Source organism: Hippopotamus amphibius, chromosome X, assembly GCF_030028045.1.
Source record: "Hippopotamus amphibius kiboko isolate mHipAmp2 chromosome X, mHipAmp2.hap2, whole genome shotgun sequence".
NCBI lineage: Eukaryota > Metazoa > Chordata > Mammalia > Artiodactyla > Hippopotamidae > Hippopotamus > Hippopotamus amphibius.
The window spans coordinates 129,954,120-129,968,252 of record NC_080203.1 but is presented as its reverse complement, the minus strand read 5'-3'; the positions used below and the strand labels follow the sequence as shown (position 1 = coordinate 129,968,252).

The following is a 14,133-nucleotide window of genomic DNA, read 5'->3' as shown; positions in this document are numbered from 1 at the left end:
CTATGCATTTTGCATCTTGGAAAGGGCTTTCATAAAAAATACTGATTGATCTATTTATCAATTTTATTTATTTAATTTTTTGTAGGTTTTTTTGGTTGTTATTTTGTTTTTGTTTTGTTTGTAAAATTTTAGGGCTTCCTAGGTGGCACAGTGGTTAAGAATCCACCTGCCAACGCAGGGGACACAGGTTTGATCTGCTGCTCCAGGAAGATCCCACGTGCCGAGGAGCAACTAAGCCCATGCACCACAACTGTTGAGCCTGTGCTTTAGAGCCCGTGAGCCACAACTGTTGAGCCCATGTGCAGCAGCTACTGAAGACCTTGGGCCTAGAGCCTGTGCTCTGCAACAAGAGAAGCCACGGCAATGAGAAGCAAAGAAGAGTAGCCTCTGCTCGCTGCAACTAGAGAAAGCCCATATGCAGCAACGAAGACCCAATACAGCCAATAAATAAATAAATAAATAAATAAATTAAAAAATCTTTATTTATCTGGTTGCTCCAGATCTTAATTGCTGCACCTGGGCTCCTTATTTGCGACATGCATGTGGGGTCTAGTTCCCTGACCAGGGATCGAACCTGGGCCCCCTGCATTGGGAGCTCGGAGTCTTAACCACTGCACCACCAGGGAAGCTCCTTCCATGTTCTTAACCAAAAAAAAATGTTTTCAGTTATCGTCATAGAACTAGAAAAAAATGTCACTTGGACACCCTAGATGCAAAGAACTATAATATGCCTTTATTTCTCGTGATGTCCTGAATTTGGGAAGCAGCAGCCTTGGTACTTCCCCCCTCATCTGTCTGGTGCCTTTTCTGATTTCTTTGGGGGCACGAGATACTGGGCACCGCCTCCTTGTAGAGAGCGGCTTTGGGGCTGTGATGAGTCACTGTGAGCTAGCCCCCTGCCCACCACCCCCACCAGAATTAAATTCGTAAGCCGACCGACATTTTTAGTTCAATAAGCATATGTTGAGCAGTTTCACCCCAAGCAGGAAATGCTTTAAATGGTAGTTCTGTGTGGTGTTAGTGACCCCGTGCTCCTGCTCTTCTGCTTGATTTGACCTACAGGCGCTGCACTGGCTTTACTCCCTTTCCAGTGCCCTCATATCTCTGGCGTCATGTGGTTACAGAGTGTGCAGGGCATGAGGAGCAGGGAGGGCCGTGCCGATGTGCCTGGGAGGACTTGATGGGAAGAGAGCAAGACCCCTGAAGCCCTGTGCACCAGACATTTCCAGGGGGACCCGGGCTTTCATGATCACTGGCACTGGTGGTCGTGGAGCCAAGTGCCATAGCACATGACCCTCTATTTAAGGAGAAGACTGAGGGCAGAGGCAAGAGAAGAGAAGCCCCTGTGCAGGGATGCGGTGAGGGAGTCTGAGGGCCAGTGGAAGCATTAACCTAGGAGGGTCAGATACGTACTCATCCCTGGGGCAGCTCAGGCAGCCTGAGCTCAGAAACTGCCCCTGTTGAGTGGTGGAGATGCTTCAGGGGAACCAGAGACGGCTGATGGGTTGAGTCTGGAACCTCTGAGGGTTAGGGCTTTTCCCTGGAACCAAGAGGTGGGTGCAAGGCCCAGAGAGAAGAGAGCCCGTTTCCCCTGTGGAATGGGACAAAGACGGGGCATCTGGGGCTGAGACGGGGCCCATCCTAACAGAGGGGAGAGGCAGCAGTGCCCCTGCTGAGACCGGGGGGCCGGTTTCGGCCGCCACACACTCTAAGCCAAAACCTCCCGGAACTCCCCGTGCTGTCCAAAGGCAGACAGGCTTGGGATCGGTGCGCTGGGTGGTGCTGATGGCCACTGATGTGTCTGCTACCCTGGGCCAGGTCTCATTGCAACGTCTCTCGTAGAATGACCCTTCCAGGAAGAAGGGAAAGTGTTTCTAATAAACATCCATGCAAGACACAGAAAGGAATCAGGAAAGGAATGTGGACTCCTTCCAGAGTGCGCAGTTTCAGCTTAGCCCCGCTGGTAGTGTGGGTGTTGAAGGCATGTCTTCAGGCGTCAGCATGAAATCTCCGTTACGATCATTGTCAAAGGCTAATGAACCTGGGAAGTTACCAGTCCCACTGGCTGGAGCTCCCCATCCATCCACACTCATCAAAATGGCTTGAACCGTTCATTCGGGTTAGGAGTGGCGCCAGGCAAGGACTGGGAAAATTCTCCATCCCTGTAATCTATTCTCTGCTTTTCCCTCAAGTAGTGAATATCTAACATAGGGCCACCTTGGGACTTCCCTGGCGGTCCAGGGGTTGGGATTCTGAGCTTCCGCTGCCGGGGGCACGGGTTTGATCCCATCTCTCAGATGGGTAGGTAAAGAGACACACAGATACACAAGTGTGAATACACACAGACTCGCTCCCTGAGACAAAACATCAAAGAAATCTAGACAAGGTTTTCAATTGCCAAGGGAAGAAGATGTCTTGACATCCTGAGCTGGAAAAGCCAAAAGCAATTTGTAAATTCCATGTGGTCTTTCTTAGGAGAAAAACCATGATTAAGCGGGAGGGCCACTGTCCTTTAAAACTGCTTACCATTTAAATCTCCCGCATCTCCAGACACAATGCTAAGCCCAGGGCGGGTTGAACCGAGCAGAGGCAGTGCCCTGAGGAATCTCATGCCTTCCTAATTTGCGGACTTCTTTGGGTACATAAATGCTGGATGGAGACCCTCTTTCAAAGCATCATCCTGAGACCATCGTCTGTGATCAGGCAGTCCAAAGTCTGAGGTGCCACAGGAGTGCTTCAGCAGGTCTCCCGAGGTGGTTTGATTTTTTTGTTTTTCCCCCTGCCAAAATAGCCCCTGCGATGGGCGGTTTCTACCGAATGGTAGTGGTGACCCTGAAGCAGCTTCTCCTCCACACGTGCGGTCTTGCTGGTAGCGGCTGTGGACGGGCGCTTACTGCAGGCCAAGCAGCGGGCTCAGCATCCAGGGATTTCATCAGCCTCACGTCAGCCCTGGAGGTGGGGGCACTGTGCCCTCCTCAGCTGTGGACACCGTCCTGGAGGGTTTCACGAGACTGCGCCTTCTCTCCGCTGAGCCCTGTGGACTCTGCTCTCCACTGAGCCCTGTGGACTCTGTCTGGGGTCAGAGTTTGGAAACTGCCCCAGGAGGAAGGGTGGACGGCATGGGCCATTTCCGTGGCTCCACAATATGTAAAAGAGTGCTGCTTGTTGTCACGGAGTGAGCTTGAAAATCCTAATCAGACTTGAACATTCCAACTAATTGTTTAACCCTCATTTTGGGTGCATGCAGCTGAGCACAGCTTCCGTTTTCATCACTCCTCCCGCGGAGGCGAGGCTGGCGGAGTCATGCAGGGTGGGTGGCAGCGGGCTTCCGAAAGGACAGCGTGTGACTTGACTTCTAACTGTTGGTCCTTCATCGGTCACTGTGTCCGGGCAGGCCACCTGCTGCATCTGCTGTGGGTGGATTTAACAGCAGAAAGGCATCGGTAATCATGAGAAAAGGGTTCTCTGGGGGAAGGCTTACCCCTTGGACTCCTTTGGAGCTGTCTCTCTAATTTTTCTCAACTATGATGGCTGAGGAGACAGATAATCTGCTTTGTCTGCCCGTCACCTCAGGCCGTATGCTGCCACTTCACATCAGGATGGGGGCTGACTTAAAGGTGTCTTGTATGTGTCATTTGTGCTCCCTAAAAATTCATCATTTAAAGGGCGGGCAGGAGGGCAGAATGGGGAGGTGGTGTTGAATGAGTTTCCGCTTCCGAGGATGAAAGAGATGTGGCTGGTGGTTCCTGGCTGCACAGCAACGTGAATGTACTTAGTGCACTAAAAATCGGTGGCACGGTAAATGTCCCAGTATGTATATTTCACCACATTTAAATAAGTCATTTATTTACATTTTGGTCAGGCTGAGATGAGTAGGTTATTATTCTAAAAGAGTGTCCTAAGTTCATGAACATCCTTCATTTGTCTTAAATTTTAATTGCTAATTCTCTGCGGAAGACACATTTTAATCGTGGAGTGCAGTACCAGACGTAAGACTCAATAGCTTCTGTGCATATAAGTCTTGAAGTTGGGAACTTCCAAAGAAGGAGGCACAGGGACTTGCCTGGCGGTCCAGTGGTTGGGACTTTGCGCTTTCACTGCCAAAGGCCCGGGTTCAATCCCTGGTCGGGGAACTAAGATCCCGCAAGCCATGTAGGACGGCCAATAAAACAAAAAGCACAAAGAAGGAAGTACAGAGTGGGTATCACAGAGGCCCCAAGAATCCTTGCAAAGCTAGAGGTTAAAAGAAGGTTTACTGTGAGTAGCCCAGAAAGGCCCACTCCTGTGCAGTCTGATGGGACAGTCACAGGATGAGAATAGGTTTGTTGTGTTTTAATTCTAAAGCAGATGCCAATGATTTAACAGGGAGGCCTTATGCGTGGCCCGCAGATCCGGGCTGCGTGAGTGATCCGGTGCTGCGTGGCGGCCCTGACCGCGTCCCCCGCCCTGTGCCCACAGCAGGAGCTCATCGAGAGCATCGGCCGCAAGCTGCAGGTGCTGCGGGAGGCGCGGCAGAGCCTGCTGGAGGACATGCAGGCCAACAGCACGCTGGGCGACGAGGTGGAGGCCCTGGCCAAGGCCGTCTGCAAGCCCAACGAGTTCGACAAGTTCCGGATGTTCATCGGGGACCTGGACAAGGTGGTGAACCTGCTGCTGTCGCTGTCTGGCCGCCTGGCCCGCGTGGAAAACGCCCTCAACAATCTGGACGACAGCACTCCTCCTGGTGATCGGGTAACCACGGCCCGGGGGACCCAGACAGCGGGGGCGGGGCGCGTTTCCCCCGGGGGGTGTGCAGCGAACGCCCCGAGGTCTCGCTTGTCCGCTGCGGCCGCCTGTGCACCTCCTACTGCAAGATGCTGCGCAATGTCCAGGGCGCTCTCGCTCCCGCCTTGTAGCGGGGTGGGGGGGCCGCTGCGAGCCTCTGGGAGATTGGACCTCTTCTCATTTATTCCCACCTATTCCCACCGTCATCACTACTGTTGGTCTCTTCCTAGAAAATAGTGTCTGTTTTTAACCTTCCTTCGCCACAGCTCATTGGGGAGGTGGAGCTCAGCCCCTGGGTGACGCTTCATCAGCACCCAGCGACAGGGCTGTGGGGTGGTGCGTGTTGTTGCTGTGACTTGACAGGAGGGCAGGCAGCGTCTAGAAGGAGTCTTAGGGCTGCTCTGTGTTCCTCCTCCCGTCCCAGCTGCGCGACTTAGGACATTTCTTAGTGGGTCTGCGCTTCAGATTTTTGCACATGGAAGATACCATAGACCTGACTGGCTTATTACTTCGACTGGCTTGTTACTTCACAGGTCAGATAACAGTGATAAAGCGGGTTTGCTTCTTTGCACATAATAAGCCTTCATAATGATCACCTTCATGACTAAATGGGCACCTTCACTTCTCTAAAAGGGGAGCAGAAAAGGCACCCCGCCCCCAGGACTCCAGGTGAGAGAGTGGTTTCAGGTTACACAGAAAGATCTTACAGAGAGCATGGCTTTGCGACTGTCATCTGCTGTGCTTAGTGACTGTCCTGCAACCTACGTCATAAGGGTTGAAAGAGTCCCTGGGGCTTTGGACCTCGACCCCCCTGGCTTTTGTTCGTATCCCATTTGCTGTTTTTGCTATCTCTTCCTAATTTATCTGAAAGAACTTAGGAAAATAGCATCAGTGGGAAAGACTTATTTGTACATAATTCAAATATTAAATTCTCAAGCATCGATTCAAATGGAAAGAGCCCCTGTATGGTCTTTGCAACTCAGCTCACCCTTATCTCCCTTTGCTTTGAACTGACAAAGGCTTATTTAGATTTGGGGTCCAAGTTAGCATTGGGGTCTATGCCCATGGTCCTCCTGGGGACCTGTCTGCATCGCCCTTACTGCATCCCTAGGGCTCCGTATTAGGAAGGAGGAGCAGACAGGCTCTCATCCCCATGGCTGTGTGTGGCTGATGCAGTTTAACCTTCCTGAACCCAAAGGCAGTGTTCGGTCGGCACGTCCAGGTGCAGTGCAGGGACCCGGCCTCCACTGTGGCCAGTGTTGGATGAAAATCTCCATGTTGGGCAGCCAGGGCTTGGGGAAGCTGGGGTTTGCAGAGACAGGCATGCTAACGAGGGAAAAGATGGGGCATCAGCCTTGAGGAGGCTTCTCCTGTCTTTCCAGATAGAAAAGGAACATGTAGGCAGATGCAGACACATGAATTCCTCCCTCCCATCAGCAGCTTCTAGTCGCTGGGGAGCCCAAGAGATCCGAATAGCTCGAACCGCATTTCTAGAATCAGTTGTGGTGTGTTTCCCTTTTGGTTGGAATTAACTGGCTTTTCCTTGCCTCTTTCCATGAAAATACACTCCTTGTTTCACAGTTACCTGAAGGTCAAGGTGTCCCCCAAGAGGTGGGCAGGTGACCCTGAAAGGTGCAGTCAGGGGCACTTTCCGGAAGCCGCACCCCAAGAGCAGTTTCTGTTTTCAGCTGCTGTTACACAGCAGCTCATCTTTTCTGAGCTCTTCCTGCGTGTCAGCACTCTGCAAAGCGCTCCCGCATCCTGGGTGCTCACACATGGCCGTGGGTAGGCATCCCAGTTGCAAAGTGGTGGAATAGCGGGGCTCTGCTGGTGTCAGAAACTCCCGCCGAGCACAGGCGTCCCTGACATCCACCAGCCGATGCTTGATGTGTTCATCTCTCCTGCCGGATTTTCATTAAAGCTGGAGAGGGCAGGGAAGGTTGGTGCGTGCCCTGTGGGCAGACAGCGATTGTGCGTGCCTCATTCTGAAACTGGGGGCGTCTGTGTGCCCCAGAACAGGACCCTTGTAAGGAGCGAGGTCACCCCCTCCGCCCCCCGGCCCCCGTCTCTTCTCCCACCCCACCCCCTCACGTGGCCTCTTCTACCGCTTTGCTGACAGGCAGCTTCTCCTTCGCCCTGAAGGGTTTAGAAATCCTGCCCTGGCAACTCTTTAGAATCTACTCCCTTTGCCCACTTTGCCACAGTATTGTCAGGGGAAGGCCTTGGACATGCACAGGCTCCTTACGTCCTTTGCACCTTCTGAGCATCTCACAGTTCTGGAGCTTTTCCTTCCCCTGGTGGCTCTCCTGCTCCTCATGGCTGTTTCCGTGAGCCATTCACGGCAGCGGGAAGAAGTGGAGGTGGAAGCGGCCCGGGAGCGATAACAGGGGTGGGGGTGCTGGTGCAGGGGCCTCCGCTCTGCGAGGTGCCTTCTGCCCACGTCCCGGGTGCTTCTGTGCAGGTCCCATCCGACCTCGGGTCTCTGAGTTGGGTGGCATCAGGGTCTCCATCGGATCAGCGCCCAGAGCTGCCGGGGCTTTTGGAGGAGGCCAGAGCTGCCAAGGTAGCCTGGCCCCCAGCAGCCTTGTCTCTCTCTGTCCAGCAATCCCTGCTCGAGAAGCAGCGGGTCCTGATCCAGCAGCACGAGGACGCCAAGGAGCTGAAGGAGAACCTGGACCGCCGGGAGGGCATCGTGTTTGACATCCTGGCCGGCTACCTCAGCCAGGACAGCCTGGCGGACTACGAGCACTTCGTGAAGATGAAGTCGGCCCTCATCATCGAGCAGCGCGAGCTGGAAGACAAGATCCACCTGGGGGAGGAGCAGCTGAAGTGCTTGCTGGACAGCCTTCAGCCCGACAGAGGCAAATGAGGGGCCCCCTCCCCGCACCCTCCCTGGCGGAGGATGGAAGCCAGGCTTGAGGATGCAAAGGAAAAGCCCAGCCTGTATTTATGTCCTGTAGGGAGAATCCTCCCAGAGCCAAACGGCCGTTAGAAAAGCAATAAGTCCCATGTGTGCGTTTGGGATGATTTATTTAATTCCTTAGTTTCCCTCCTGAATGCTGAGCAGAGCGGCTCCCTGTTAGCTGTTGCCTGGAAGAAACCCCACGTAGCGCCGGATCCGGTGAATGGTGAGTTCCCACGTAGGGACTGGGCTCTGGTGCTGACGTGCACGCACGTGGTCCTTGCCGGCTCAGGTCTGCCCTTCTGTCTTCACACACTGAAGCCCGCCTCTGTGCAGGAAGGCACAAGCCAGTCTCTATGAAGCTGCGTGAGGGGGAAAGCCTGGCACGCGAGCTCTGCGGTGGGTCACCGTGTTCTCCTGTTCATCCAGGAGCGTTGAGCCTTCATTGTGTCTCTCTTATAAGGATGATCTCTGACCCAGCAAGAATCATGATGTTGATGGTGATAATTTATTAGTGTTTTAGAAAGGCAAACAGCTCTCCACGTGGTGAAAAAGCAACTGTGAAATGAAGAGCTTACATGTTGGGTTCACTCATTCTAAAGTCTCCACTTAAAGAGTGGGCATGCTTTAAAACGCACACAGACCAGACAAATGGCTTTAGTACTTCTCCGCTGACATTACGGTTCAAATGGGGTTTTCCCGCAGAGTGAAATTACTTGGCTAAAAGTGTGTCTGGTAGTAATGTGCTTGCTACGTATTTTTTTTTAAAGGCCAACCAGATATTTCTTAACTTACTTTTTCCCCCAAGACATTTATTCTGCGTGTGTATGATCCTTAAGTATACTTGGCAGCTTGTCTCTTTGTTGCCTCTCTCAATTTGCTACCATGGTATAAGAGCCACATTCCGTTTACTCTAAGAACCGTTGTTCTGGTTTCTCAGAGGTCCTGCTGGACCACATAACTCCTTGATCCGATCTTTTTCTGACAGAGCATACAGGTTCTGTACCCTTTTTATTGGTTGAAATTGTGAGATTGTAAAGCGCGTCTATACACTAAAGAAAACACTGTCGAGCTGTCATTTTCCAGTGACAAGTCATAGACCAGGAGAAAATACTTGCAAATCACATATGTGACAAACAATATATGTCCAGAATGTATAAAGAACTCTCATCCTTAACAGTAAGAAAACAAACAGCGCAATGAAAACATGGGCAAAAGGGACTTCCCTGGTGGTCCAGTGGTAAAGGATCTGCCTTCCAATGCAGGGGACGTGGGTTCAATCCCGGGTTGGGGAACTAAGATCCCACATGCCGAGGGACAGCTAAGCCTGCGAGCCACAACTGCTGAGCTGGCGCACCTCAACTAGAGAGCCCACATGCCCCAAACTACAGAGCCCGCACACCCTGGAGCCTGCATGCCACAACTAGAGAAGAGAAGACCTGCACGCCACAACTAGAGAGAAGCCCTCGTGCCACAAGGAACGATCCTGCATGCCTCAACGAAGATCCCATGCCGCAACTAAGACCTGACACAGCCAAAAATACATACGTTACAAATAAATATTTTTTAAAATATGGGCAAAAGACTTAACTAGACACTTCAGCAAGAGGATATATGCATGACAAGTAAGCACATGAATAAATGTTCAGCCACCAGTGGCTTGGTTCTCATGTACTTATTTTTAGTGTGATCACTGTGGAGCAGGTGTATTTTGTCACAATGCTCATCTTATGAGATGCATGGTTAATGCGGGAGAAGCCTTGGGATAACTTCACGTGGAGGTGATGTTGGTTGGATCTGCGGAATCACTTTACTCCTCACTTCCTCCCATAAAAAGAAGCTTTCCAGCAGGTGGGGAGGTGTCCCTTTGTCAGCAGGGCGTGCCGCCTTAGCGCAGAAACACACAAATGTCTTAAAGGACACTCGTCCACGCTTTGCCAGCCAGAGGGGCAAGCTGGATTGCTGGGCTGCCGCGGTGATGTCTGTGTACCTGCAGAGGGGGCCGACCTGGCGGTTTTCAGTGATGGTGCCAAGAAACCCTCCTTTGGCAGCCCACCCACGCCAAAGAGAAATGCCTTTTCAACAGTTTTTATTCTTATTCAATTAAGCTCTTCCTGACTTGAAAAACCCGTCTTCTGTCGATGATGTGTCCTCCTCCTTCCCACGTGGTGTGGTCACTTGCTGCGAAAACTGGTCACGTCAGAAAAGGTAAAGCTGGCTTTCCATGAACACCCCCTTCCTCCCTCAGGGAGACATCCGCGGTGATTTCAGTGTGTTTTGTTTTTAATTTTCACAAAGCTTTTATCTGTGATTCCTTCCCTTCAAATACAGTATTGTGATCATTTTGCTGATATGTCTGTAAAATGTGAAAATAGAACTCGTGTCTGTAGCCAGCCCTTTGGTGTCTTTTGAGAACGTTCTCTTCTGCATAGCAATATATAGTGCTCGACTGTCCTTTGAACGAAGCACATAGAATCCCAGCGGTCCTGTCCATTCCCCCGTTTGCTTCTTCAGTGTCTGGTTAATGGGGACTGGAAGATTGCAGTGAATCCATGTACATAACTTTGTATTTAGTTATATTATTACATAAAAAAACAATCTGGTGCTAATGTTCTGCCCTTGGCAGTCTTGGGTGCTGGCTGTGACCCTCGGTCATAGCTCAGCTGTGGAATGCTCTGTAGCACGAGATTTCAGTCGGGGCATTGCCTGTGGCTTCTATCCTGCAGCCCACCGTGGAAAATGTGTACTGATTTCATGCTCAACACTTACACTTCCCTCTCAATAGATCATCCTGCTTGACGTTAATGAAATAAATGGTGTCTTTCAGTGAACGGAGCATGTCTTTGATTTACATCTTTTTTTTTTTTTTTTTTAAAGAATTGGAACATCCTTAGCATATGTCAAAGTCTTCAACCACTGATAAATGGTGGGATTGATTCTAGGCATGTATGTGTGTGGCTATTTCTGCCAGTCTAGGGAAGGCCACTCACTTTGTAGTCAGGAAAACTTCGGGGACACAGGTTGTATCAGTCAGCACCTGCCACAGCAGTGCTGTGGAACCACCACTATACAGTCCCAGCAGGGTCCAGTGACAACTATTCCTTTAGCTCAAGAATTCATAGATGAGGCTCTGCTCCACGTGCCTGTCATCTTCCTTCCGGGACCGAGAGTTTGGTCTGGGCAGGTCAGTGGCAGATGCACACGAGAACAAGCCCAGTCACAGCGGTGCTTTTCCTGTCTCTGCTTATATTGCACCTGCTAACCGTCCATTGCCAAAGCAAGTCCTACAGCCAAACCCAAAGTCAAAGGGTGTGGGATGTGCTCCAGCCCTTTAGTGCAAGGAACTGTATGTCACATGGCAGAGTGTGGCCACAGGGAGGTGTGAAGAATTGGGGCCGTTGGTGGACCCCACCTCCCGCACCGCAGTCTGATGGGGTAGCACTAGATCATCCAGGACCCGAAGCCAAGTTCCTGGAGCAAAGCCACCTCTGTCACTTCAAGTCATATGTCTGTGAGCAAGTGCCAGCCTCTCCAAGCCTCACTTTCTCCTTTGTAGCTGGAGGAGAGCTGTTGTGAGAGCAAGTGAACGGATAACATTCATGTCCTTAGAGCCCGTGCCTGGGTCAGAAGAGTGTCATGGAAGCGTTCACACCTCTGCTGCCATCACTGTAGTCTGGAGCTGGATGAAATGCCTTGCCTGCATCCAAACGCGTCTGTCAGAACCACCTGGCAGATGGCATTTGTTTCTGGTTGGCAGATTAGAAACGCTTCTGTTGTCGAGCAGGTTGGTGGGACCCAAAGGTTAGCCAGTTGAGAGGGAGGGAGTCTTCTTAGTAAGAATTATTCAAAATTAGGAGAGTGAATGCTTATTTAGAATAGGAAAAGAGTTGACACAAATTACAGATTTTTAAAAAGTGCACGAATGCCATATACACTTTGTTTCTGGCTTCCACCAGGCTACTCCTGTGTGTCTTATTTAAGTGCTGAATGATCAAGGAGTTCCTCATACAGGAGGCTGATGGAAATGCGGTTGTATGCTGCCGTGGGCTGCTGGGTGTGGGAGCCGGTGGTCCTTATGCCGCACTCCGTGACCCACAGAGGAAGATGCTCAGGCTTCTGTTTCCTCCGGGCGAGCGGCACTGGGCACACCAAATCAGTCTCGGGCATGGGGACACAGGAGACGTCGGCTCCATTGTCATACCTGTTGGCTGTACCGCCCTGGGGCCGTAGCCTGCAAGCCCAGGCATCCTGAGCGTGTTTTCTGCATTTCCCATTAAGAGTACCTCACATGGCACTGTGTGTGTGTGTGTGTGTGTGTGTGTGTGCGCGCGCGCGCGCGCGCGTGTGCTCACTGGAATAGGCTGTGCATTGAGTCACACTGAGCCAGGGAAGCATCCAGGGAAACCCAACCTGTGTTAGCCCCTCCATCAGCTCTCCACCACATCCCAAAATGCCTGTGTCGGCTCCAGTACCACCTGAGACACAGGAAGTGAGGTGGAGAGGAAGGCAGAGAGGAAGGACACTTAAGTGGTTGCAATGAACCCTTTTTTTAATTTTATTTTTTACAATAAACTGCATATATTTAGAGTGTACAATTTGGTATCCCGATCTCCCAATTCATTCCCCCCTCAACCCTCCCCGCTTTCCCCACTTGGTGTCCATATGTTTGTTGTCTACATCTGTGTCTCTATTTCTGCCTTGCAAACCGGTTGATCTGTACCATTTTTCTATAGTCCACATATATGTGTTAATATACGATATTTGTTTTTCTCTTTCTGACTCACTTCACTCTGTATGAGGGTCTATAGGTGCTTCTCCCTTTGTATGACAGTCTTTAGGTGCATCCATGTCTCTAAAAACGTCCCAGTTTCATTGCTTTTTACAGCTGAGTAATATTCTGTTGTATATATGTACCAATCTTCTTTATCCATTCATCTGTTGATGGACATTTAGGTTGCTTCCATGTCCTGGCTGTTGTAAATAGTGCTGCAATGAACATTGGAGTGCATGTGTCTTTTTGAATTATAGTGTTCTCTGGGTATATGCCCAGGAGTGGGATTGCTGGGTCATATGGTAGTTCTATTTTTAGTTTTGCAAGGAGCCTCCATACTGTTCTCCATAGTGGCTGCATCAATTGACATTCCCACTGGCAGTGCAAGAGCATTCCCTTTTCTCCACACCCTCTCCAGCATTTACTGTTTGTCGATTTTCTGATGATGCCCATTCTAACCGGTGTGAGGTGATACCTCATTGTCGTTTTGATTTGCATTTCTCTAATAATTAGTGATGTTGAGCAGCTTTTCATGTGCCTCTTGGCCATCTGTATGTTTTTTGGAGAAATGCCTATTTAGGTCTTCTGCCTATTTTTTAATTGGGTTGGTTGTGTTTTTGATATTGAGCTGGATAAACTGTTTATATATTTTGGAAATTAATCCTTTGTTGATTTGTTTGCAAATATTTTCTCCCATTCTGAGGGTTGTCTTTTTGTCTTGCTTATAGTTTCCTTTGCTGTGCAGAAGCTTTGAAGTTTTATTAGGTCCCACTTATTTATTTTTGTTTTTATTTCCATTACTCTAGGGGGTGGATCAAAAAAGATCTTGCTGTTATTTACGTCGAAGAGTGTTCTTCCTATGTTTTCCTCTAGGAGTTTTATAGCGTCAGGCCTTACATTTAGGTCTTTAATCCATTTGGAGTTTATTTTTGTGTATGGTGTTAGGGAGTGTTCTAATGTCATTCTTTTACATGTAGCTGTCCAATTTTCCCAGCACTACTCATTGAAGAGCCTGTCTTTTTTCCATTGTATATTCTTGCCTGCTTTGCCAAAGATAAGATAGTCTATCTCTGGGCTTTCTATCCTGTTCCACTGATCTATATTTCTGTTTTTGTGCCAGTACCACACTGTCTTGATCATTGTAGCCTTGTAGTATAGCCTCAAGTCAGGAAGCCTGATTCCACCAACTCTGTCTTTCCTTCTCAAGATTCCTTTGGCTATTCGGGGTCTTTTGTGTTTCCATACAAATTGTAAAATTCCTTGTTCTAGTTTTGTGAAAAATGCCATTGGTAATTTGATCGGGATTGCATTGAATCTGTAAAGTGCTTTCGGTGATATAGTCATTTTCACAATGTTGATTCTCCCAATCCAAGAACATGGTATGTCCCTCCATCTGTTTGTGTCGTCTTTGATTTCTTTCATTAGTGTCTTATAGTTTTCTGAGTACAGGTCTTTTACCTCCTTGGTTAGGTTTATTCCTAGGTATTTTATTCTTTTTGTTGCAATGGTGAATGGGAGAGTTTCCTTAATTTCTCTTTCTGATCTTTGATTGTTAGTATATAGAAATGCAAGAGATTTCTGTGTGTTAATTTTGTATCCTGCAAATTTACAAATTCATTGATTAGCTCAAGTAGTTTTCTGGTGGCATCTTTAGGATTTTCTGTGTATTTCATGTCATCTGCGAACAGTGACAGTT

The 14,133-nt window shown here is 49.6% G+C and overlaps 1 protein-coding gene across 6 annotated transcripts in view; it reads left to right on the top strand.

Annotated features, from left to right (window-relative positions):
- SHROOM2 (shroom family member 2) overlaps nt 1–7,646 on the top strand; it is a 135,276-nt gene extending 127,630 nt beyond the window's left edge. For 4 of the 6 annotated variants that reach the window (XM_057718025.1, XM_057718026.1, XM_057718023.1 and 1 more), the window contains 2 exons: nt 4,459–4,731; nt 7,367–7,646. In XM_057718025.1, coding sequence (XP_057574008.1) covers nt 4,459–4,731; nt 7,367–7,633 — 540 coding nt within the window. In that variant the 3' untranslated portion in view covers nt 7,634–7,646. The remainder of the gene's footprint in view (nt 1–4,458; nt 4,732–7,366) is intronic. The other 2 variants (XM_057718027.1, XM_057718029.1) reach the window with 1 other exon arrangement.
- The last annotated feature ends 6,487 nt before the right edge of the window (nt 7,647–14,133 follow it).